The sequence below is a fragment of the Stenella coeruleoalba genome (assembly GCF_951394435.1).
Source record: "Stenella coeruleoalba genome assembly, chromosome: 13".
Classification (NCBI taxonomy): Eukaryota; Metazoa; Chordata; class Mammalia; order Artiodactyla; family Delphinidae; genus Stenella; species Stenella coeruleoalba.
The window spans coordinates 71,015,583-71,039,954 of record NC_137159.1 but is presented as its reverse complement, the minus strand read 5'-3'; the positions used below and the strand labels follow the sequence as shown (position 1 = coordinate 71,039,954).

The window sequence follows — 24,372 nt, the reverse complement described above, 5'->3', positions numbered from 1 at the left end:
CCTCTTCTGACCTCAGCCACCTCCACCCCATGTAACTGACGAGGAGACAGTGAGGTCAGGGGGCGGGGCGGTGACCAGCCCAAGGTTACACAGCCACCGAAGACAGAGGCCAGGCTAGGGGCCAGGCCATCCCGGGCCTCGCCCCGCACGTACCTGGGCATCTGGCTCCTCGGACGTGGAGCCGCTGGTGTGGATGCTCCCGTTGGGCTCCTTGGTCTCAATGAGGGCAGGGGAGCCGGGCTTTGAGGAAGGTGGCGCTCCGTTCAGCAGAGCCTGCAGCAGAAGGGAGTGGTCGTCAGGAGCCCCCAGGCACTGCCAGATGCCCACCCAGCGTCGGGTTGGGCTGCTCTCAGTCTGGAATCTTCCCACCAGAGTTCAGAGACCTTGTAACCTTGGAAATCTCACTATTCAGTTCCTTCTCTAGACCATCAATTTTAAAACGCTGTAATTTTCTAGTATCCATTTCTAGTATTACAACTTTTCTAAGCAGAGAAAGACCCTATTGTTCCAACTCCTATTTTTAAAACAGTAACTCAGTGACACAGTGATTCACAGAGATCTTTTCTGGGGTCGAGCCCTGTCAAATGCCTTCCAAAAGTCTGAATAAATTCCATAAACCAATTTCCCCAATGATCATTTAATTTACTCTGTCAAGGAAAAATACTGCTCTATACAGGAAAACAGCTCATTCATTCATTTACCAAGTATTTACTGCGTACCTACTGTGTGACAGGAACTGTTGTAACTCCTGGGGACACAGAATGTTCTAACCTCAGAGCCCACCTTCTAGTGAGGACGGCCGGACATCAGCGAAGTAAAGCAGTAAATGATTACAGAAGGTCAGAGAGCAGTGATCTGGAGAGGTGTAGGCAAGGGACACAGGGATTGCTGGGGAGTAACGGTAAGGGGAGTGGGGGAGGTGTCACCATGAAGATGACATTTCCATGAAGACCCGGAGCACATCACGCGGCTCTCAGGGACGGGTTCCAGCAGGCGGAAGCCCGGAGCGGGCTGGAGGCCCGGAGTGTCTGAGCAGCAGCCAGGAGGGCGGCGCTGCCCAAGCCCAGTGAGTGAAAGGGGCGGGGCGGTGAGGACCTGCTGGATGGGGTTCCTGACGTCAGGGGACTTTGGCTCTTCCTCTGAGATGGGGACTGAAGGAGGGTGTGGAGCGGGCAGTGCAGGGTGGGTGGGGGGTATGTGTGTGTGACATGATTTCACCTAACACCCCAGCAGGATCACTCTGGCTGCTGTGTGGAGATGTGGAGGGGGGGCAGAGCAGGGCGACAGACTGGGAGACCACTGCGCTGACCCAGGCATGAGATGGCTCGGACGAGACGGCGGTTGCCAGGGTGTGAGGAGAGTGGGGCGAGAGCTATAGCTTGCAGGGAGGGGCTCATGGATTGTAGAGGGGGGTCAGGATGTCTCCAAAGGTTTGGGGCTGAGCAGTGAAAAGAACAGAGTTGCCACTGATTGAGACGGGGAAGACTGAGGAAGAGCGGGTTTTAGGGTAGAGAGATCAGGAGCTCAGCTTTGGACTGTTATATACAAATGGAGATGCACACGTGGCTGCAATGTGCAGGGATGCCGGTTGGGGCTGAGATCTCAATTTGGGAGTTGTCGGAGATGGCATTTAAAACAACTGAATGAGGGCTTCCCTGGTGGCGCAGTGGCTGAGAGTCCGCCTGCCGATGCAGGGGACACGGGTTTGTGCCCCGGTCTGGGAAGATCCCACATGCCGCGGAGCGGCTGGTCCCGTGAGCCATGGCCGCTGAGCCTGCGCGTCCGGAGCCTGTGCTCCGCAACGGGAGAGGCCACAGCAGGGAGAGGCCCGCGTACCGCAAAAAAATAAAACAAACAAAAAACAACTGAATGAGACTAACAGCAAGGTCAGTATAGATGGGAGGTGTCTTTTTAACACTTTGGAAAGGATCCACTGTGACAATTCCCCTCACACTCTCCTCCTTATCACTTTGTTCAGCTAAACCCCGGGGAGAGGCTTCTGCAGATAGAATGGTATTTGCTCCTATGAGGCCCAGGGAAGCCGCCGTCACCACTTTCCCTACTGCTTCCCATTATCACTCACACATCATTCACGCGTTTATCTCTGCGCTTGACTACTTCTGACTGACTGCTGAGCAGGTTTGGTGACTTGCTGACATGGCCTTCTCGGAGCACATCTTGAGTTGGAGACATCTTAAACAATTACTGAGCTGATCACAGGGGCTTATGATAATGGCGTTAAGTTGTTCACTTAACGCACACTGGGGGCTGACAGTTGCTGCAGCGCCTTGTAGGGAAGACGGCTGGTATAATCTACAGCAGCTCAACTTCTAAGTTCCCCGAGACAGATGCGTCCCAGTGCCGGGCACGAAGCGGATGCTTGATGCACAGCTGATGAGCACAGTAGGACAGAAGGTTCAGCTCTCTAACAAACAAAAGCGTCTACAAACCAGAGGCGGAAAAAGCCCTCAAAGGTTAGATGTGAATATGCAATTCACAGAAGAAAATCACCAGACTGACAACCATGTTACAAGTGTCCAGTCTTACTAATAACTAAAGAAACGCGATTAAAACAATAAGATACCGTGGGTTCATCTTTCAACTGAACGAAGAAAAAAAGTGAGGAAAGAGCCAGCACAGGCAGAGGGAGGGTGGCAGGAGGTAAGTAGCAGGCACATGGGTTAAACTTTCAATGTACAGAACCTTTAACCCAGCTTTTCCACTTTGCGACATCTACGTTTTTTAGGCAGGGGCACTAAGAAGCAGTTAAAAGTCAACTTTACTACACACTGAAAACCTGGATTGCCCCAAAACGTCAGGAAAATTAGTTTTGAAGGGAACAGCGCCCAGGTTTCCATGAGAAATGGGTCCCCTCGTTTGTCTGATGGAGCATTTGCGAAGAAGTCTAACTCCCGTTCACTGGAAGCTGTCGCCTGTGCCCCCGTCCTGTGTGGCAGCACCCAGGCCACGGGGCTCAACGGCCCACAGCCCGGACCCCACTCCTACTCACCCAGAGCCTCTGTGCCAGTATTTTAAGCTACACGCCCACGAACTCCACTTTTCTCTAATTGGAAAACTGAATAATGACTCCTGCACACCAGCTTCGTAAAGACACTGCTGCCAGGGCCCCATGCGTAACCCTCCCGGGGGTGTCAGGTGCCAAGAACAACCCCTGAGTCAAATGACGCACCACGCAAGGGTTGATTAAACAAAATGAGAAAATGCAAGATCAGAACGAACAGGAATGCGTGTGGTTGTCACAAAGATACGTTTGACTGCTGCCCTATGACTTCAAGGTGGTCACCAGTACCACCAATTTGGGGGTAATTTTTTAAAGGAACAGCATTTTTAAATGTACTAAAAACGTTTTTTGCCAGAAATGGTAAATGTTCTGTCACTTCACAAAGGTAGCTGATTTCTCAAATTGCTGTCGATCACCATCTTGTAGAATAGCTTAGAAGATGCACTGTTCATTTGTTCCAGTGAACATACTGAAGTTGTGCGTGTAGCACTCTTTTTTTAAAAAATAAATTTATTTATTTATTTTTGGCTGCGTTGGGTCTTCGTTGCTCCACACAGGCTTTCTCTAGTTGTGGCGAGCGGGGGCTACTCTTCGTTGCGGTACGCGGGCTTCTTGTTGTGGTGGCTTCTCTTGTTGCAGAGCGTGGGCTCTAGGCGCGCGGACTTCAGTAGTTGTGGCCCGCGGGCTCAGTAGTTGTGGCTCGCGGGCTTAGTTGCTCCGCGGTGTATGGGATCTTCCCGGACCAGGGCTCGAACCCATGTCCCCTGCACTGGCAGGCGGATTCTTAACCACTGCGCCACCAGGGAAGTCCCCTAGCACTCTTAAAATATGAAGACTCAATAATTTTGTGACCAGGTCAAGTCTCATTTCATGGGGCTCCACTTTCCGCCGTGACATTTCCTAATTTTCTGCAGGACAGCTTCCTACTTTTCTGAGTTCTTTAGAGCATTTACTGTAGCTCAGACTTCACACTGGGCACGAAATACTTACCTCGTACTACCCTTTGCTCCAACACTCAGCAGCTAGCGAGACCTCTCATTGTCCTGCCAACTCTTCTACAATCTCACCTCCAATCCCTGCCTTTCCCTCCCCGCCGGCCCAGGGGGTGGGTGGAGGACTCACCGAGCCGCTGAGGCCATTTTGGGCAGCTGTCCTCTTCACCTCTGGCTTGGACGCAATGATGAGGTAGGTTTCGATGCCCTTCTCATCCAGGTAATCACAGCGGCTGCCCCCATCGCCTGGCTCCACATCGAACTCGCCTTTCAGGCAGTCCATGGTGCTCTGGGAGATGTGCACACGCCTGGGTTCGGGCGAGAGGGGCCCTGAGCACAGGCCCCGTGGCAGCCCCCGCCCTACCCCCGGGGACAGAGGCGGAGCGGCAAGTCCTAGCGCTAAGTGGCTGTGTAGGCGGCCCGGCACCTCCCCTTCTCTGAGCCTCAGCTTCAATCCATGAGACAGTTTGTCCTCAGGCTGCTGAGGGTATCAAATGAGATGAGGGATTTGAAGTCTGCTCTGAACACTAAGGTCGGAAGGCCTGGTTATCATCCACCTGGTGTGATTCTCCGCTGCAACACCTGCTGTCAGGGGGTAATAGCCCGTTTCTGGGGAGTCACCACCAGGGAGAGAACTGTCACTGCCTCCGAGAGAAGCCTCCTGACCCAGGCAGGGAAGGTTTCACCGCCTCCTTGGTCCACCCTGAGGGTGGGGCCTGCCCCACCTGACTGGCCAAGTCTGTAAAGAACTCAGGAAAGACGTACAGGTGCCTCAGAGCCTGTTAGGAGACTCTCGCTGCTAATAGTGCCCTTCGGGGTGACCTGCGCACTGAAGGAGCTCCAGCCCTGACCTCAGAGCCCCAAGGCCCCGCAGAGGGTAAAGGGGGCAGGAGGACAGACTCCTGCAGAGCCCCAGGCAGGAAAGGCCCAGGAGGCAGGCGCTGGAAGAACACTGCTCCTGGGTGGGAAGGGCTGCTTCCTCGAGGCCCCTTGTCCCTCGTCTGGGCCACAACCCTGAGATGGATGGGACGGTCCCCTCCCCTGGCCCCGGGAAGGAACGCGTGCTCACCCGGGGATGCCGCCGGCCTCCATCTTGTTGGCCACGGTGACGTCGGTGGACCACACGTCGTACTGCCAGCGCTTCTGGCCCAGGACACCCCCCAGCACGGTGCCTGTGTGCACCCCGACTCGCATGTCCACCCCAGTCTTCGTCTTCTCCCGTACATACCTGCCAGGTACACACAGAAAGGAGGAGGGGTCAGGCCTGCCCACAGCCAGGTGGCAAGCCCCCTCCCCAGCCCCCCAGTGGGAGGAATTCTGCACAGCCTTCCTCCCCTCCAGGCTACAGGGCCTACAGGCTGCCCCCATTGCTTTCTGCCCACATCTGAGTCACCCACAGCTGGGGCTACAGCAGGCAGTGGCCAAGGCCAGACTCAGCAACCACAGGCCAGTGTGACTCGGGGTGGGGATGGAGGGGCAGGAAACAGCAGAGACCCTCTGCCCCTGGGGGACCTCCAGCTGTCCTCTTCCAGCCATCCGTTTACTCATGTGTGCAGCTGACCTGCACTGAGCGCCTACTGTGTGCCAGGCCCTGCACTACGTGCTGTGTGTGCAGAGGGGAAGAGCTCCTTGCTTGAGATCTCCAGGAGGAGACAAACACGAATTTCAGCACTTTGCCCAACAGTGATGGGAGTAGAGGTAAGAGTCTCTAAATCCTGAACTATGGCCCCAGGGGAAAGGCAGCATCTGCTTCTTTCCAGCCAATCCTAGAGGGGGTTTACCCTGGAAGACAGCAAAAATGCAAAACCACCCCCTTGGAGACGGTGGTGAAGCACACGCCCAACTCCTGGACTCAGCAAGGGGCTTGCGGGGGCTGATACCACCCAGGGCCCACGAGAGGCCTTGAGTCGACGGCAGGGAGCAACCCCGCCCCCCCAGGGACCTCCAAGCCCACAGGCGCAGTGACAGCAGTGGGGAAGAGCCGGGGAGGCAGAGTTCACCACCCTAGAGGCTCACAGTGGTGCAGGCAGGAGCCTTGGCCGGGGCTCAGAAGCCAGGGTTCTAGTCCCATCTCTGCTGCCCAAACATCTCGTGACCTCAGCAGTCACTTCACTGCTGTACTCGGGCTTCCTGATCCAAGAGATGGGCATGGAGATCTCTGAGCCTATCTGTCCTGGGGGGTCACGATGAGAAAACACGGAGAGAAGATATGCTGGGGGGACACTTGGGAGGAAAAGAAAGCAAATGGAAGGTGGCAGAATTTCATGATGACCGCACCTTCCAGCAGAAAAAACTAGCGTGGACTAAAGCTAGAAGAGGATCCCTTGGAGGCTGCAGTTTCCCTCAGCGGTGAGGAAGGTAAGCCTAGCCCAACTTCCCAGAGCCTGGGACTGACCATGCCGCACCCGCCTCATCCCCTGACGAGCCCGGCTCGGGGCCTCGGGACGCACAGGGCCCACCGAGACAGAGCAGCGCGGCAGGCGTGCTGGTGCCGGAGCCGGGACCCACGCTCCCCCCACTTACGAGATGGCCTCCACCATGGCGAGCCCCATGAGGATGGAGCAGACGGCGTGGTCCTCCCGGTAGTCAGGCAGCCCACAGATGCAGTAGTAACAGTCGCCCAGAATCTTAATCCGCAGCTGGTGGTATTTCTGAAAGGGCAGGTCCTGAGTCCCTCCTCGGCAAGGGGTTGTGAGGGGCAAAGAAAGCAGAGGACGGAGGGGTGGGCGGAAGTCCTGGGAGCCGGAGGAGGAGGGGAAGGCCCAGGTCACGAGGATGGCGCCCCCCACCCCTCCCCGGAGGGCTGGGCGAGGGTCAGGGCACTTACGGCCGCCAGCTTGTCGAAGCGGGCGAAGAGCTCGTTGAGGAGCTTCACGAGCTCTTGGGCGCTGCAGGCTGAAGACAGCTGGGTGAAGCCCACGATGTCGGCAAAGAGGATGCTGCGGAGGGGGAGGCAGGCCCCGGCGGTGAGGACCCAGGCGGCGTGCCGGGCTCCATGCTGCCCACCGCCAGCTCCCGCTCCAGCCCTCAGGCGGCCAGGTCCCTGCTCAAGCCCCGAAGTGGTGAGACCCTGGCACGTGCCGGGCGCACTCAGGGCTCCGGCGTTTAGCTTATCTCGCGGGTGGCGTCTGTACAATGACGGGCCTGGACCACGGGACCCGTCTCGGCCCCGACACCTGGCAGCAAGGCGGCCCCTGCGGGGGCTGAGGGTCACACTGTGGGGTGGCCGTGTTTCCAGGGCCCGGGAAGACTCTCGAACCCCGCGGTGCTCCGCCGACCCCCCAAAGCCCCCGTCCTGCGCTCGGAGCCCAGGCCTGCAGCCGGCGCACCTGACATTCTCGTGGCGGTACATGTACATGGTGTTGAACTGCTGCTGGTCCTTCTGGCTCTCGTCCTTCTTCATGTCCTTCAGCATCTCGTCTGCCACGTGCTTGGGCAGGATGGAAAGCATAAGGTTCTCCTGTGGGGGAGGAGAGACTGAGTGGGGAGGGCAGGGGCAGGCGCGGACACTCTGGGAAGAAACGCCCTTATCCTGGTGACAGGCGTCAGCCAGGAGCCAGGTGACCCTCCGCAGAGACCTTGCGGTGCACACCCTTCACTGGGAAGCAGCCGGAGGCCCAGGACAGGCCGCCTCCTGCCCTGAGCAGACTCAGCACCGTGGCCTGAGCACCTTCGGAGCGCGGACAGAGCTCAGAAACCCGTGAAGAACCCCAGGCTTGGCTCTGTGCCTCCAAGGCACCCCCAATACCACAGGAAGGGTGACAGTGCCTACGTGTGCCCTTGAGGGCAGGGCTTCTGTGTGGCCCACCCCACGGTGCACAGGGCCATCACTCGAGAATCCAGATTCAACGTGACTGGAGACCTACGACGTGCCAGGTACCACGCCAGGTGCCAGGCTACAAAGACGAGTGAGTCCAGGAGGGGCCTTGGAGGGCCCCGTGCAGGGACGCCCTGCAGGCAGATGCTTGGCGGCTCAGAAGCCGCGGGTCAGACCCAGCAGCAGAACAGGAGAGAGGAGACAAGTGACGGCGGGGGTGCTGGAGGGTGGGTCAGAGGAGGGGGAAACGCAGGCAGCGGCAACTTGTCGGGAAGAACCGCCCTGTGCCCCTGGGAGGGGAGGGAGGTGACAGTGGTGCCCTGGAGGACGGTGGGAGAGGCTGAGGGAGAACCTCAGGTGCAGGTCTGCAGGATGGAAACGGCAAGGGAGCAAGAGAACCGCGCTAATGGCGGGGAGGCGACTAAACCGAGGCTGGCAGGATGAGGCAGCAGGAAGTGAGGTCAGCCTGGGAGAAGTGTGGGTGCAGAAGGAGGCAGAGGGGGCTGGGGGAACAAGAGATGTGGCTGGAGGTCGCAGCCTTGGACCCCGGGGTGGAGCAGTTCCGGGTGACCAGGCCCGTGCTGCAGGGTCAGCCGCTGAAACGGGAGGAGGGGACGGGTGGGGCGCGCGGATCCGGGGGTGCTATGTCCAGTGACCTAAGGCCGGGAGCTACCTGGGGCAGGAGGGGTGGCCAGAAAACTAAGACCCGTGTCCTCAGCACCTGGGGTCTGACCAGGGGTCAGGGGCCACAGTGAAACTCAGGCTGCAGGTCCCAGGCCTCGGCAGTGATGCCAGCCCAGCGGTACAGGAGCGGGGACACACCTCCGCCACGGGCCTGGACTCCTGCCCTTTGTTGTGTTCAGTGGGCCCTGAGGCCAGAAAACGCAGCTCTACCTGCCTTTCAGACACACCTGCTCTGGGGTAGGAGCCTGAGGTGTAGAGGTCGACTCCTCTCCTCTGGTGGGCGCGGCCAAGAGGCCCCCAAGAGTCTGGCGTCGTCCCTGGGCCTCTGTCCCCACTGAGCCAGAGGCCTGGGGCCTCAGCTCCCCTGGAGAAGACGGCTCAGCTGTAGGCGCGGCCCCTCCCTCCTCCTCCTAGGAAGGTCTGCAGGCCAGAAGCCCCCACCTGCTCGCCATCACACAGGGAGGTAGGTCCCTGTGCCCTATCTCTGTTCTCACAGGGAGAACCAATCCTCTTTCCTGCGGTGAATACCACCGTAACAAGGCGGCCCCCTCTGCTCAGCATGCCTGACGCTGGCTCTAGCCTGAAGCACGGACAGTGGTTATTCCTGCTACCCTCCCATTTCCACAGCAATGTCTCTTCCACTGTTAAGAACCTCGCGGGTGGCACCATTACAGCTCAGGAATGAGAAGCCAAAATGACCCCAGTGCGCCCTGCCTGGCTCCACCCGAGCCCAGGAAGCAGCAACCGAGCCTCCCGGGGCCCTGCAGCCCAAGCAGAGCAGGTGGCAAAGCCGCTGCCCTGGCAAAGCTCTCAGCTTGGGAAGAAGATGAGCCTCCGGGAGGATTTTCAAGAAAAGCCAGACACGAGGCCCTGCCTGCTCTCGAGGGCGGCCTGTGGAGAGAGCTGCTGGGGTCCTGAGCGGGAGAAGGAGACGGGGCTGAGGGGCAGCAGTGAGGGCTGGGGCAGGAATCTCAGGGGTCCCAGCCCACCCCACGTGCGGCCCTGCCCGTGCCAGGCTGGCAGGGACAGGGTCTGACCGCCTGGCTCAGACCCGAGCCCTGCCACTCGCCACGCGATACCAGGCCATCATTAAACTTCCCCGTGCCCTGGTGTCCTCGCCCGTAAAACAGGAGGGCTGAGCGACTCATTACCATAAAGCACTTAAAACGGTGTCCACGCATGGCAAGTGTTCCATATACTTTAGCTGTTCTCGTGTCACTTGATGTGAAGTGTCACTGAGGCACTGAGACAGAAGGTGTCTCAGAAAGACAAAGTCTAAACTTCCCCTGAGGCTTCCAAGCTGGCCATAGATTTATCGATGAAGAGCTCCAGAGGGACGTCAAGGTCAGCAGGAAACGTTTTGGTCCCTCGGCCAGGTCCTGTGAGCTCTGTCTGGTCCAGACAGGATGATAAGGGGACACCAAGAGGGATCCTGCCTTCCATGCGCATCTCAGCCTTTCTCCCCTCAACGTGCATGCGGGATACATGCCAACGCAGGGAAGAGGCAGACACGTGAGGGGCGTGGGCAGGGCCTGCCAGGCTGGGAAGAGCAGAGGGGGGCCACGGGACGCCGAGGAGCAGGAAAGTCACAGCGGGGCGGGGCCTGTCTCAGCAGCCACCCCCGACACAGGCAGGCCTTTCCCACGCCCCCCTCAGGCTCTTCCACAGAACTCTGTCCTCCCAGAAAAGCCATTCGGCTCCCTGGGAACCTTGGGGACATCAGAATGCAATCCAACCCTGTGAGGTGCCCGTGGCCCAATTTCCCTGGAAACAAGATGGGCCTCCCCGGAGGCAACCCGCACTGCCCTATCCTAGCACGGCCTGGGCTCCAGTGCTGTCAACAAGGGCAGGATAAAGGCAGCAGCGGAAGCACAAAGCAGGGCAGCCCTGACACCCAGAACCCAGGTGCCTTGGAGGTCCACAGAGCGCGGAGGCCATGAGCTTATCTCTGGGGGGTGCCACGTGGGGGATTTTCACTTTTTGCATCACGTGATTCTGTAACTTTTTGCAGGAGAAGAGATGAGTTCTGGGACTTCCCTGGTAGGCCAGTAGTTAAGACTCCGCACTCCCAATGCAGGGGGCCCGACTGATTCCTGGTCAGGGAACTAGATCCCGCATGCATGCCACAACTAAGGAGCCCGGCTGCCGCAACTAAGAAGCTGGCGAGCCGCAACTAAAAAGCCTGCATGCCGTAACTAAGACCTGGCACAGGCAAATAAATAAATGTTTTTTTTAAAAAAAGAGAGAATAGACGAGTTCTGAAAGCAGATAACCCTTAAATGTCAAATTTTCAAATAACAAGAAAGCAGCTGTGGTTGTAAAGGAAGGCTACCAATTGACCTGTGTGGTGTACGGCAACCCTATGGTCAACCTCAAAAGGTCAGCAGGCAGAGTCCACCTTAAGTCACTCTGATAAGACGAGTCTTAAATAAGAAGTAGGCGTACACAGAAAAAAGAACAATTTGTCAGATGAGAAAAAAATGCAACAGGCAGCTGCCACAGGACTGGACCGGAAAGAACATTCTAGTAGGTGGAGGGCAGGGGCAAGAAAGTGGCCGAGTGGGCAGCAAAGGAGGGGCCGGGCCCACGTCGCAACCCCAGGACCTTGGTGACAGCCAGGCTCTGCTCCCCTCCCCCGCCACCTTCCACTTCTGAACTTCACACCCATGGATGGCTCCCCACCCGCGTGCTTCTCCACGGCACCGAGGCCTCCTCCCCGTGACACCCACCTGCCTTCCTGGCCCCAGCTCCCCCGATTTCCTCGGTGCTCCCTCCTGGGTAGACAAGCAGGACTATTTGCTTTTCCCTGCTCTGGCGTCACTCTCTCTGGAACGGCCCCTCCTCACCCACCTGCCACCTCTCCAGAGCCCCCGGCCCCTGCCCAGGTGTGCTCCTCCCCTTCCTTACCTACACCCACTTCATACCAGTGTCTCTACTGATGCTGACCTTGTTTGCCCTTACATTTCAGAGATCCTCAACTCATTCCTGGATCCTGGCCTCTTTTAAGAGTGTATGATGCTAATGATGGATCTTCTAGAAAAATCCTCACACACACACAGAGGATCCTTAACATCCATCCTCAGAGTTGGGCTGAAGACCCCAACCTCCCTCATCCATGTCCTTGAAGAAGGAAGGAGGCTGGGATCCAAGTGCACTTGCCTGGCGGGTCCCACAGAGGGCACAGGGGTGGACAGGACAGGAGCCACCCAGGGCATCCTCGGGGCCCAGAGCTGGGGGATGTGTCTTGGTCTCCCCAGCAGACAGGCAGAGCCTGCTCTCACTAACATAGCAGTTGCTATATGTTTTGGGAGTCATAAGAATGTTCTAAGCCTCTGACCCATTAATGGCTCCTCTGGGAATTTATCCAACAGAAATAATCCAGAAGAAGAAGATTTATGTGTAAGAACTTTAATGCAGCATCACTTACACTTGTGGAGAAAACTATAAGCAGCCCAAAAGCCCAGAAAATGGCTAATTCGACTGTGACACGTCCTCTGGATGGAAGATTATGCAACCTTAAAAATGATATTGGTGAAAACTGTTACAAGAAAATGATGAGAGAGAAAAGCAAGACATGAAATTGTATTCTGTGAAGGTGACGCCGGATGCACACGCATCGAAATAATGGCAGAAGGACATACGCAAGAGAGAAAAGGGTAACAATGTGAGAGACGGAATTAACAGAAAACTTTACATGCTTTTCAAAATTGCTATATGGTTGTTATACTGCTGCTGCTTCTTTTTTAAAGTATGTTTTAAACTGGAAATAAACACAAAACTTCCTGTTGCCTCCAGCTGTGACCCTGACCCCAGCTTGTCTGTAACTACCAGCTTTCTTAGAAATGGACCGTCCCTGCAAGGCCACTGAGCTGCCTCCAGACTCCCACATCTGCTTGGCTCTAACCTGAGAAAGGAGGCTGACGGTCAGGTGCGAAGCAAGCAGGAGACCAAAGCCCCCGGTGGAATGGGAAGGAGGCAGCGGCCCTCTCTTAGGGAGCCACGCGACAGAACCGGCGCCCTGGGCTGGCTTCTTTCTGCAGTTCTCAGAAGCACAGAAGTCGCCAGGCACGTGGACACTAACGACCAGTATCAAGACCGTCCCTCTTCTTCCCTAAAACGTTCTCACCTACCCAGTATTTTCACGAACACGTCATACTGCCTCCATCTTGCAGGTGCCCAAATCGAGGTGTGGAGGGGTTAGGTAGATTGTCCCGGTTCCTCGGCCGTAGGGGCAGACCCGGAACGTGGACCCAGGGCTCCCTGACCGATGGAACTGGTGGGTTTTTCTCCACCAAAAGACGTACTTTTCACACTCTAACTCTCTCACCTGCACCGGACGTTGTTCTGCTATGAATGTGAAGAAACAGAAGTGCCCAAATCTTATCTAGTGAAGACCTGACAACACGGCTCCCCTGGGGCTGAGCCCCGGTCCCTGTGCTGTTGTGTGGGACGGCGGGTCCTCTGTGGGTGCCTCAGCGTGCTGGCCCAGGCCCACCAGACCACAGCGGGGCACCGGGGAGAGCAGGCCAGGCCAGGGCAGCTGCTGGGACTCTTCCTGATGCTCAGCAGAGAAGGAGGGGGAGGGTGCTGCCGGGGCGGACGCAGGGGAGGCCTGGGCTCAGTGCCGGGCAGGCCAGGAGACTGCCCTGAGCCCACCCCCCTTTCCCCACAGGGCGAGGGGAGGAGGAGAAGGGGGCCGATGCTGAGAGCTCTGGACGTGACCAACCGTGAGGACCCTGAGATGCTGGGTCACCCCAAAGCTGCAAGAGAAGCCAACTGCGGCAGCTCCAGAGGGGCTCACCTAGATGGGGGTGCCACCAGGTCTCCCCTACGGTCCAGTGAGCTGCCACTGGACTAACCGCAAAGGGCCCAGAGGTGCGTGGTTCCTGTGCGAACCTCGGCATCACTCGACGCTGCTACTGGAGGAGCAGAAACTTCTGATGAGTCCCTGGACGTCTAGGTGCTGGGAGGTCCCCTGGTACAGCTGAGCCCATCCCACGGGACCAAGGCCTCATGACCCGAAGTCTGGCCTGCAGAGGGGAAGTCTCAGCATCACCTGGGGCTCACCCAGCAAGGCCCAAGGATCCTCAGGTGACTGGTGACCACACTGAAGTTTGGAAGCACCATTTTATGAGCATTTGAGAAGGATCTGAAGGAAAGGAAAGCAAGGGGAAAGGCACAGTCATGGTCCTGTAGTGGAGAGGAGCTGATCGGTACACCCAGAGAGAGACCCTGCTGCCGAGGTCACTGCTGGAGACCCCCACCTCCAAGGCCATGTCCGAGCAGCAGGCAAAAACCTCAACCGGGACATGTGGATTAGAAAGAAGCAGAATAGGGACTTCCCTGCTGGTCCAGTGGTAAAGAATCTTCCTTCCAAGGCAGGGGATGCGGGTTCGATCCTGGTCAGGGAACTAAGATCCCACATGCTACGGGGGGACTAAGCCCACGTGCCACAACTACTGAGCTCACGCACCTCAATGAGAGAGCCTGCGTGCCGCAAACTACAGAGCCCACGCGCTCTGGACCCCACGCACCACAACTAGAGAGAAAACCCACATGCCACAACTAGAGAGAAGCCCGTGCACCACAAAAGATCCCACATGCCTCAGTGAAGACCCTGCATGCCGCAACTAAGACCTGACACAGCCAAAAAATAAAAATAAATAAAATAAAATATTAAAAAGAAGGAAGATACTAAAAAAAAAAAAGGGAAGAAAGAAGCAGAACACTTGAAACCCAGAGGATAGGACAGCAGTGTGATTCATGTCAAGGTGGAAATGGCAACACACCTCCAGAAACTTGGACTCATACGGTCAAAGATGCAGAGGTCCAACACTCACCCAGGCTCCTCCAGGAAAGCCAAATCCCACTGATGACCACAGTCCCAGAGAGCTGGGAGTAAAGAGGAGGATGTGATCAAAGTTTATCAGGAACTAATATAGCGGGCAGGGGGAGGATGCTCAATAATTTGGATAATCTTTTCATTTAGTTTTTCTTCTCCCTTAACCCTTTTTTATTTTTTAAATTAGTTGTTTTGTAATATTTTCAAAACTGAATTGGAACTGTCACCCCCCCACACCTCTTTAAAACTCCTGGTATTTTGAATTCTAACGCTCAGCATTCATTATCGTGTGAATTCTTGTGATCAACTCCAGGCCCCTTCCTGTCATCTCTCCTTTATAAACATGATGTGAGCACAGAGGGCACTTTTTTCAGGACTCTGTCTTTTCAGGCTTGTGGTGCCCTGAAGTTCTGGCATGTGCTTGCTTCACTCTTGGACCATGACTTTAAGGGACACAGTGGAAGTTTGCCAGAAAACTGGACTGTGGGAAAATGACATTTCCTTACCTTGAAGCTACTTTTAAAATCTGATGGTCTGGACCGAAAGAAGGAATGGAAGTTGGAGGCTGAAGAGACAGACGTGGAGATAATAATGACTAACTCCAAAGCAGACTTTGCTGAAGAGACAAAGCATTGTAAAGATTTAAAAATCTTGTCAAAAGGAAGGGGAGTAGCTTTGGGGGGCAGAGCAAAAAAATCACTGAGCTGGGGTCGGGCCACTAAGGCCCCTGCGACCTGGGGCATACACTTTGCCCCTTCGGCCTTGGTTGCTCATGTGTAAAATGGGTTCTCTCTTAAGGATCTCTTTCTTTGTTCAAAGTGGACAGTTTTCCAGGAGAAACACTTGAGAAGATACAGACCACGTATCTATAAAATGTGTGGATGGCATGTCACTAGGACAACTGGTTAATATGGACTTTACCCCAGAGCAATCTGCTAAAATGTAGAGAGGGTCAACTTCAAAAGGGGTAAATGTAATAACCGCTACTTGAGTCCCCAAAACCAACTGCCAGACGACAGGACGGGGGCGGGACACAGTGTATCAACCCTGGGGGAAAAGTCTGGCCATTTGAGATGCTATTAGATTTTAAATGAATTCACAGCATAAAATGATGCCTACACAAGCCCCTTGGCCCTCAATAGAAGTTAAGGTCCCGAAAGAGGAGGCGGTGGAGCTTCTGGGTCCTCCCCACAACAAAGAAACAGATCTCCTGGGCCTTGGTCAGCGAGTGACCCTGTGGTGAGGGAGCCGGAGTCCGGTCGCCTGAGGGTGGGTGGGAATCAGCCCAGAGAAGAGGGGGATCCGCCGCCCCATGGAGAATTAAAGTCCGAGGAATGCTGTTGTGCGGAAAAGGGATGAGTTTGCTCTGAAGGCCCCAGGAGGGAAGACTGCGGGGAACAGACTGCTGCTTCCCGCGGAGGGAGAATTCTCTAAAAGTCAAAACAGTGCAAACAAAGAATGTGCTGCCCCAGAGGTGGCGACCTCTCGTCCCCAGACACCGCGTGAGAAGGCGGCAGGAGGGGGCAACCACGGATGGAACCACCAGCAGAGGACAGGGACTCAGGGGCTCGGGGGCTGAGACACGGCTCCACACAGAGAAAGAAGGAGGGGTGAAGGGCCTCATGCAGCCTCTCGCCAGCCCTCAAGGCTCATCCTAAAAACACACGGCAACGGAAGGCAAGGCCCTGGCCCTCTGGGAAAAGAATCAGACACGGTCCAGAAAGAGACAGGAAGTTTCTAGTAGGCTTCACGGGTAGAGCAGAAAACTACCCAGATCCTGGGGAGAAGGGCCCAGGCCTGCCCCAGGCAGGTGAGCAGACTGGGTGGGGCAAGGGATCCTGGTCCCTGGGAGAAGAGACCACAGTGCCCCGGGGCAGGACGCTCGGCCTCCTGGGCTGGGGTCTCCTCATATGAAAACGGTTACATGCCGAGCTGCTCAGGTGAGCCGTGAGCCCGGCCGGGGCACTGTCAGCATGGTCTCGGCCAGGCTCTGGGAAGGGATGGATCAAGCACGCCAGGCCTCGCCTTCCTGCTGCCCCAGGACTGAGACAGAGGAGGAGGCCAGCACCACTCCGAGGGGCCCCGAGTTGTTACAGCTGATGCTCTGATGAGGCATATTCAGGAGTTAATTACAGCAGGGTGGCCGCCAGGGATCTGGATAAACGAGCTTGGCTGATGAGAAGCTAAGTTTCTACAACATCCTTGTGAAAGGGGCAGAGGGAGGAAGACAGATTTAAGTGGAGAGACCTACAGTGCCCAGGTGGCCGGTACGTGTGCATGTGCGTCTGTGAGTGTGTGTGTCCAGCGTCTGTACAAAGTAAGCCCGTTAAGTCCGCCTGTCTATTTAAAGAATGTGTGTGTCCTACGGGGTACACACACACACACACACACACACACACATACACATACATGTCACCACAACAGGCTGTGAGCAGACCCACAGCTGTCTGCAAACGTGTCTGTTCTGGTCCTGATCTGTCCACGTTCTTGGAGTTTGCAGGCCACTTAGAAGCCAAAAGGTCACTGGACCCCCCCAGGTGCCCATCCTGGCCTGAGCACCTGAGCAGAGGCGGCAGCAGGAGGAAGGGAACGCAGGGTAGGACCTGGCCTTTAGCCCAGGGAGGTCAGGGCCCAAACAACTCCTCTCTCCCTGATGAGAGGACGCAGGACCGCATCACGTGAAATCTGGATGCCCCAGTGCTGCCGCTTCTATGGGAGCAGACAGCCGCCCTGTAGAGCAGGGGCCCACACGTGCTGCCCCATCTAAAAGACATGGTCATGACCTTGGTCACTCAAAGTCATCAAAGAACAATCACTGGTCATCTAGGCAAGTCCCCAAGCTACATGCTGTGAAGCTCAGAGGCAAACAGTACTCCCAAGAGCCTGGATGAGCAGGGCAGTCAAGTCACTTGCCGACTGGCTGGTCTCCCAGGACAGGAGTGCTTTGCTGTCTTCTGCCAGAGGCCATGAGAGTTCAGAGGAGGGAGAGGCCGTGTAATTCAAAGACCCGCCTATCTTTAAACAAGACCTCCATTGCAAAACAGGCTCCACGCCAGCAGCCCAGAGTCTCCCAGGTAGACGGGCTCCAAGGCGGAAGCAGGACCACATTCAATCTCAGTGTTGGGAGAACAGCCCGGAAACCACACAGACCCAGGGTCAGCCCAGAACCCTTACCCTGCTAGAGTGGGAGAGGGGATGCTGAGCCAGTGCAGCTGCTGGTCATCTGCCTGGCTCCTGCGCAGACCCCAGAGATGGGCCACCGTGGGCCAATGTGACCACTATCTCAGGAGACTGCCCTTTGGGCCCAAAGACAGCCCACACGTGTGGCATCTGGAGCCCTCACCAAGAGAGGCACAAAGAGGGCGCTCCTTAGAGGTCTGATGAGCTAATGAGCTGTCAACCAGGAGACGTGGCCCAAGAGGCAAGCCAGCACCCTCTAGAACAGCACTTTCTGCAGTCACGGAGATGCTCTGTAATTTGTGCTCTCCAATACGGTAGCCACGACCCAGCCACATGGAGCTACTGAGCACATGAAATGTGGCCAGTGCAATGGAGGAACTGACTTTTTTTTTAGTATTTATTTACTTAGCTGCACCAGGTCTTTGTTTCGGCACATAGGATCTTTAGCTGCGGCGTGCAGGATCTTTAGTTGCGGCATGCAGGATCTAGGTCCCTGTCCAGGGATCAAACCTGGGACCCCTACATTGGGAGTGTAGAGTCTTAACCACTGGACCACCAGGGAAGTCCTGAGGAACTGACTTTTAATTTTAAAATTTTAACTAATTTTAATTTAAATAGTCACAAATGGCTATGCAGCTCTAGAACACTACCGCAGCAATTAAGTCCAACTCGGAGGAACAGAGAGCAGCTGCCTGGAGCACTGTGTTGAGAAGGATGCCGAGGTCACGTCTGTGATCAGTGGAAAAGATTGCTACTATGTCTGCCATGGAAGCACACATCACCTGCTTCCGTCTTGGACCCGAAGCAGCAGCTCACCTGCAGGCTAAAATCCTTAAAGCCATCATTGACTTCCCATTCTCTCATCTCTCGTTCTACCCAGCAGTAAGTCCTGTTGGCTCTGCCTTCAACATACCCAGAATCCTCTGTCCTCATCACCTCCATCCTGGTCTGGGCCATTATCCTCTCTCACCAAAATTACTGCAATGCTTCTAACTGGTCTCCCTGCTTCCACTGCTATCTCTTCTCCACCATAAGCCAGACTGATCCATTTAAAACCTACAACCCTCCAATGTCTCCCATTTCCCTCAAGGGAAAAGCCAAGGTCCTAATGAGGCCCTGTAGAATCTGGCCCCCATCTCCTCTCTGCCTCACCTCCTACCTCTCATCCCCTCACTTCTGCTCCATCTGCACTGACCACCTTGACATCCTATGAACATACCACAGGGCCTTTGCACTTACTGCTCATTTCTCTGATCACTGCATGGCTCACACCCTCACTGCCTTCAGGTCTCTGCTCCAATCTCATCTTATCAGAAAGCCTTCTCTGGCCACACGATATTAAACAGCAACCTCCCTTCACTTCTGGCAGGCTCTATGCTCCTTCCCCTGCTTTGTTTTTCTCTACTGCCTGTCCTACTTCCTAACATAGCATTTGTTTAATGATTGTCTCCCCCACTAGAATCTGTTCTGTTCACAACTGTATCCCTAGTGTTTAGAAGCGTGCCTCAAATATTTGTGGGATGAATCCTCTCTTTTAGACAGTCTGACAATCCTATTCTGTTCCCATTTCACGGGCAAAGAAATGGGGGCTCAAAGGGCATAAGTAATTGGCTCAAGGTCATGGTGCAAGTAAGTGGCCTGGCTCGGATGTGAATGCAAGCTTCACTCTGCACCCTGTGTTGTCAGACATTTCCATTTCTCAAGGCAGTCAGAAATACAAGTTTTTATATAGAATGTCCAAATTTTTAAGTATTAGAAATTTCTGAAGCTCTGGGCAGATCAAACAAAACAGAAACTGACAGGCCAGATGTAGTCTGGGGACTACTCACCTAATTCTCCTCAAGTAGATCTCCCAAATAGAGGCCCTCATTGGGAGGGAGGATCAACTCCCCTTCTGGGTTTTGTCGTGATGATTAAATGAGATAATTCAGTAAAAACTCAGCTCAAGACTGGGCAGAAGTAATTGTTAAAAACAAAACAAACAAACAAAAAACGACTCCTATTACTAAACAAAACTTCATCTTTACAGCCAGATAAAGGTGGGGATGCACCACATCCCAGACCAGACTGGACCCCGACCGTAGACTCTACAACTGTGTGGAGAGAAGAACACTGCTGGAGGACGTCTCTGGGCCCAGGACCCTCCAGAGCCCCGCAGGGAGCCAGCGCAGAGGCCACAGCCCAGACGCGGGGCCATGCACTAGCAGTGCCACCAGCGCCCAGTCCCCCGACCCAGCAAATGTCCCCCCACCGGCAGGGGCCCTCCATGGCCTTAGAACAGCCTGTCCTCTGTGGGCTCGTCATGTGCATCACCTAACATGGGCTTGTTCTGCTACATCCTGGAATGTTAGAATGAAGAACATTCTGTGAAATCCAGGAGGTCAGAGCTGGAACCGACAGAAGCACTCATGCCTACTTCACCATGGGAAATTCACCTTCTGGCTTTTCTCAAACCAAGAGGCCTCCGAGGCTAAACTTAAAACGAAAAAATACTCGTGAGCGGTTCTGTGAAGCAGTTAAGACAGCAAGCATCTTTGGAGGCTGCTGTCAGGGGGTTTCCTCCATGGCTCCCGTCAAGTAAACGATGGGTTTGCCCCGCCTCCATCAGCTGCGAGACATGCGGTGACACAGGAGGCAGGTCCCCAGCCCCAGCCCCACCGTTGCCAGGACGACAGCTGGCGCTTTGAGGGCTGACACTAGAAAGCCAGCCCCAGGCTAGGAGGCAGCCCCCTCATCTCTCTGTCTCTCCCTGTCACTCTGACTCCCCTCTCCCCACCAACGGAGGCTGAGGTCACTCTGCACCTTATCCTCACAGCTAAAGGTCTTGAAGGGAACAGTGAGGCAGGCTTGGCCAGAGGTCAGAGACCTTCAGAAAGACCAGAAACTGAGCTTTTGAAAGGGCAGCAGTCCCAGTCCCAAGCTTCTCTTACCAGAGAAGTCTGAGTCTCGCGATAAAGGGGTGACCTGCTCAAGGGCAGAAGGTCACCCACCCAGGGAAACACTCCTGCACAAAGAAGAAACACCACCCCTAGTCCAAGGTGCTCTGGGCCTTGGGCTGGAGTAGCAGGAGAGGCAGAAGCGACTGCTCTGTCTGCGTCCCCCCAGAGGTGAGGGCCCCCAGCGCTCACCCACACCGAGTTCCCCAGGGCACCATGGAAGAAGGTGATCTGACCCCTGGCCCTAGGTGGGTACGGGTGGCGGTGGATGGTTTTCTGGCCTAGAACCCCACACAGGCAGCCTTGGGCTCTCCCCTCCGACGCCGGCTGCAGCTTCCTCCCCCAGGAGGGTGGGGACCAAGGGCAGCTCTCCTTCCCCAGGTGAGGACCAGGTTGGTTTCCTAACTGAACATGATCTGAAGGAAGTGCAAGCCTGCCGTGTGCCCCTCATCCCTCCATCCTCCCCCACACCCTCCTCCACCACCTCCCACTCCCTGGGAAGCAATTCCGAGTATGTGCTTCGGAAAGGCTCAGAAGTCTAGAGTTTGTACCTGGCGACGGGTGTGCACTGGGTGGATTTCCCCGGTGCCTGTAGCTGTCAGGTGGCAGTCGGGGTGCTTAGCAACCCCCAAGGTCCCCAACTAAACCCTCGTGTTATGGTCACATGGGAATAAAGAAAAACAACTCCAGCTCCCTCCTCTGGGCCTCCTGCTCGACCCTAACAGGCCCGTGGAACCAAGGAGAAGCTGGAGACAGGCCTGAAGTCCACCGGACCACCCTGTGGTCAACGCCACTGGACGGCCTAAAGCACCAGATATGCGCTGGGCAATGCAACGAGAGCCCTCGCCTGCCAGGGCCACACTCACAGAGCCTCAGCTCCATGAGGTCCCATCCCTCCTGGCAGAGGAGACAAGCTGAGCACCTGCCAGGGACGAGGCCGGCGGCCCACCCACCGGGCATCACCCGCCGTCAGCAGGAGGCTGCTCATCTTAGCAAAGGAGAGCCCAACCTCCCACGTGACAGCAGCAAAGAGGACAGAACCACAGGATCGGGGTGGGCTCCTGACGCCAGAGAGGAGAGTGACGGCTGGAGGCCACACACAGTGCCTCGTCCCAAAGCAGTTTAGAAGACAAGATAAACACTCACCAGCAAGAGAGAGTGAGACACGGACCCTGAGAACTAAATTCTGAAAGGAGGTCTCCCCTGCAAACTGGGAACTTTTAAAAAAGGCATTTAAACAAATGTGAGTACATAGGTGGCCAAACCAGCTTCTGTTTCCTCTCCCACTAGGACTTTCTGCAGCCCCTTCCAAAGCGTTTTCACATCTATTATCTCATTTTTATTCTCACGAGGGGCTTTCGCAGGAGGAAAGTGAAATGGGAGTGTGCAACCTCTCCAGTGGCCTGCACTCAGCTCCAGAGACACATCAGCTGACATTCCTGGGATGTAAAATCAACCCAGAGCCCACACCACTCTCCACGTCAGCCCCGACGCCTGGGGAGGGAGCAAGCTCTGTCCCGACTGGAACCATGGACAAGGATGCACCGGCCCCAGCCGGCTCCCATCCTGCCTCGTGGCTCCTCCTTGACCAGCGTCCCCTGGGCTGGGGCCATTGCCATGTACTAAATTGTACAATATGGTTAATGTTATGTTATATGTTGTTCACCTCAACAAAAAGGAAAAAAAAAATCCAGCAAACCTGAAAGTCTTTTCTCGCCGAGAACCCAATTTAACACACTTTTTTAAAAATTATTTTTAAATGTAACCCCTGGATTATGGGAGGTTTTATTCTACTTCTCTGTATCTTCAAAATGTATCCAACAACAATAGTATGATGGTAGACAGTTCACTGCCTACTCTTTAGCACTGTCGGGCATAAGACTTGAGTATCTGGTTCTGAACTGCTCCATCTGAGAATAAGATGTTACTTTTATAATCAGGGTGACACTCTTCCAAACACAGAAGAAGGAAAAAAGACTTGAAGGAATATGCCTCTATCAGTATTTTTTCTTTATACTTGTCTATTTTGATCAAATGTCATACAACATATACTGAAAAAGAAAAGAAACTCTTCCAAACCTGTGTTTACCTGGCTGTGACTTGAGCCAAATAAGGAAACAGCAGGCAACAGCCCACAGGATGTTACCACTGCCTTGGGGCCTGTTCCCTGCAGCTGGGGTTTTCAAATAGGCATCCCTGGGGGGAGCTGCAGGGTTCCAAAAGCAAAGAAGTCTTTTCTAGATAAACAAGGAAAACTTAAGTGCCTAAGTCCACCCTCATTCATTCCTGGGAAGAGTGTAAATTGTTTGAACCTCTATGAGACAATTTGGTAATATTTATCAACATGAAAAATGCACGTGCCTGGTTCCTCAAAAAGTTCAATACAGAGCCACCATATGACCCAGCAATTCCACTTGGGTTTATACCCCAAAGACTTGGAAAGCTGGGACTCAAACAGATACTTGTACACCAATAGTGCATGGCAGCATCAGTCACAAGAGCTAGAAGGTGGAGCCCATCAACAAATGAATGGATAAACATGCTACATACATACAAGGGCACATTATTCAACCTTAAAAAGGAATGAATTCTGATACACACTACAACATGGATGACCCTTGAAGACATGATTCTACGTGAAATAAACCAGTCACAAAAGGACAAATGTTGTAGGATTCTACTTATAGGAGGTACCGAGGACAGTCAAATTCATAAAGAAGAGTAGAATAGTGGTTGTCAGGGGCTGGGGGAGCGGAGGCCGAGGAGTTAATATTTAATGTGTATAGAGTTTCTGTTTGGGATGATGAAAAGGCTCTGAAAACAAACAGTGGTGATGGCAGCGCAATGTTGTGAATGTACTTAATGTCACTGAACTCATACACTTCAAAATGATTAAAATGGTAAATGTTATCTTCTGTATATTTTACCACAGTAAATATGCATATATACACATACACACACATGTATATACATATATATAATTTTTAAAATGCACACGCCCTTTGATCCAGCAATTCCACTTCTAGGTTTTGAGTTTTCAGATATATTTGTACACGTATAATATGATGTCCCTATAAAGATGTCTATTACAGCAATGTTTGCAGTAGCAAAAAATTGGAAATAACCTAAATGTCTACCTACAGGAGCCCTTTTAAATAAATGATGTTACCTCTATACAGTGGAATACAGTACCGTCACAAAAAGCATGAGGCAATTGCAATATGGACTTAGAACCCTCTCTAAGGGATTAGGTGAATAGATGGAGTGCAGAGGAGTGAACATACTACCATTTGTGTGTGGAAAGTCTGTACAGGCACAGCTCAGAGATACTGCGGGTTCAGTTCCAGAACACTGCAATAAACCTAACATCGAGATAAAGCGAATACTGCAATAAAGCGAATACGTGAACTTTTTTGGTTTCCCAGTGCATATAAAAGTTATGTTCGCACTATTCTGTAGTCTATTAAGTGTGCAATAGCATATCAAAAAAACAACAATGCATGTATCTTAATTTTAAAAAAGACTTCATTGCTAAAAATCGTTAACAATCACCTAATCCTTCAGCGAGCCGTGATCTTTTTGCTGGCAGAGGGTCTTGCCTTGATGTTGATGCTGCTGACTGATCAGTGGTAGCTGCTGAAGGTGGCGGTAGCTGTGGCAATGTCGTCTTAGAACTAGACGGCAACGAAGTCTGCAGCGTCAACGGACGCTTCCTTTCACAAATGGTTTCTCTGTAGCATGTAATGCTGTTTGATGGCATCTTACCAACAGTAAAACTTCTTTCAGAACTGGAGTCAATCCTCTCAAACCCTGCCGCTGTCTTATCACTGAATTTAGGCAATATTCTAAATTCTTTGATGTCATTTCAACAACCTTCACAGCATCTTTACCAGGAGTAG

General features: G+C 54.2%; 1 protein-coding gene across 5 annotated transcripts in view; it reads right to left on the bottom strand.

The window, feature by feature from the left end:
• ADCY3 (adenylate cyclase 3) overlaps nt 1-24,372 on the bottom strand; it is a 98,409-nt gene that overhangs the window by 31,174 nt on the left and 42,863 nt on the right. For all 5 annotated transcript variants that reach the window (XM_079941655.1, XM_079941657.1, XM_079941658.1 and 2 more), the window contains 6 exons: nt 7,344-7,474; nt 6,842-6,953; nt 6,538-6,665; nt 5,084-5,242; nt 4,145-4,322; nt 154-273 (listed from right to left, as the gene is read on the bottom strand). In XM_079941655.1, the coding sequence (XP_079797781.1) occupies nt 154-273; nt 4,145-4,322; nt 5,084-5,242; nt 6,538-6,665; nt 6,842-6,953; nt 7,344-7,474 (828 nt within the window). The remainder of the gene's footprint in view (nt 1-153; nt 274-4,144; nt 4,323-5,083; nt 5,243-6,537; nt 6,666-6,841; nt 6,954-7,343; nt 7,475-24,372) is intronic.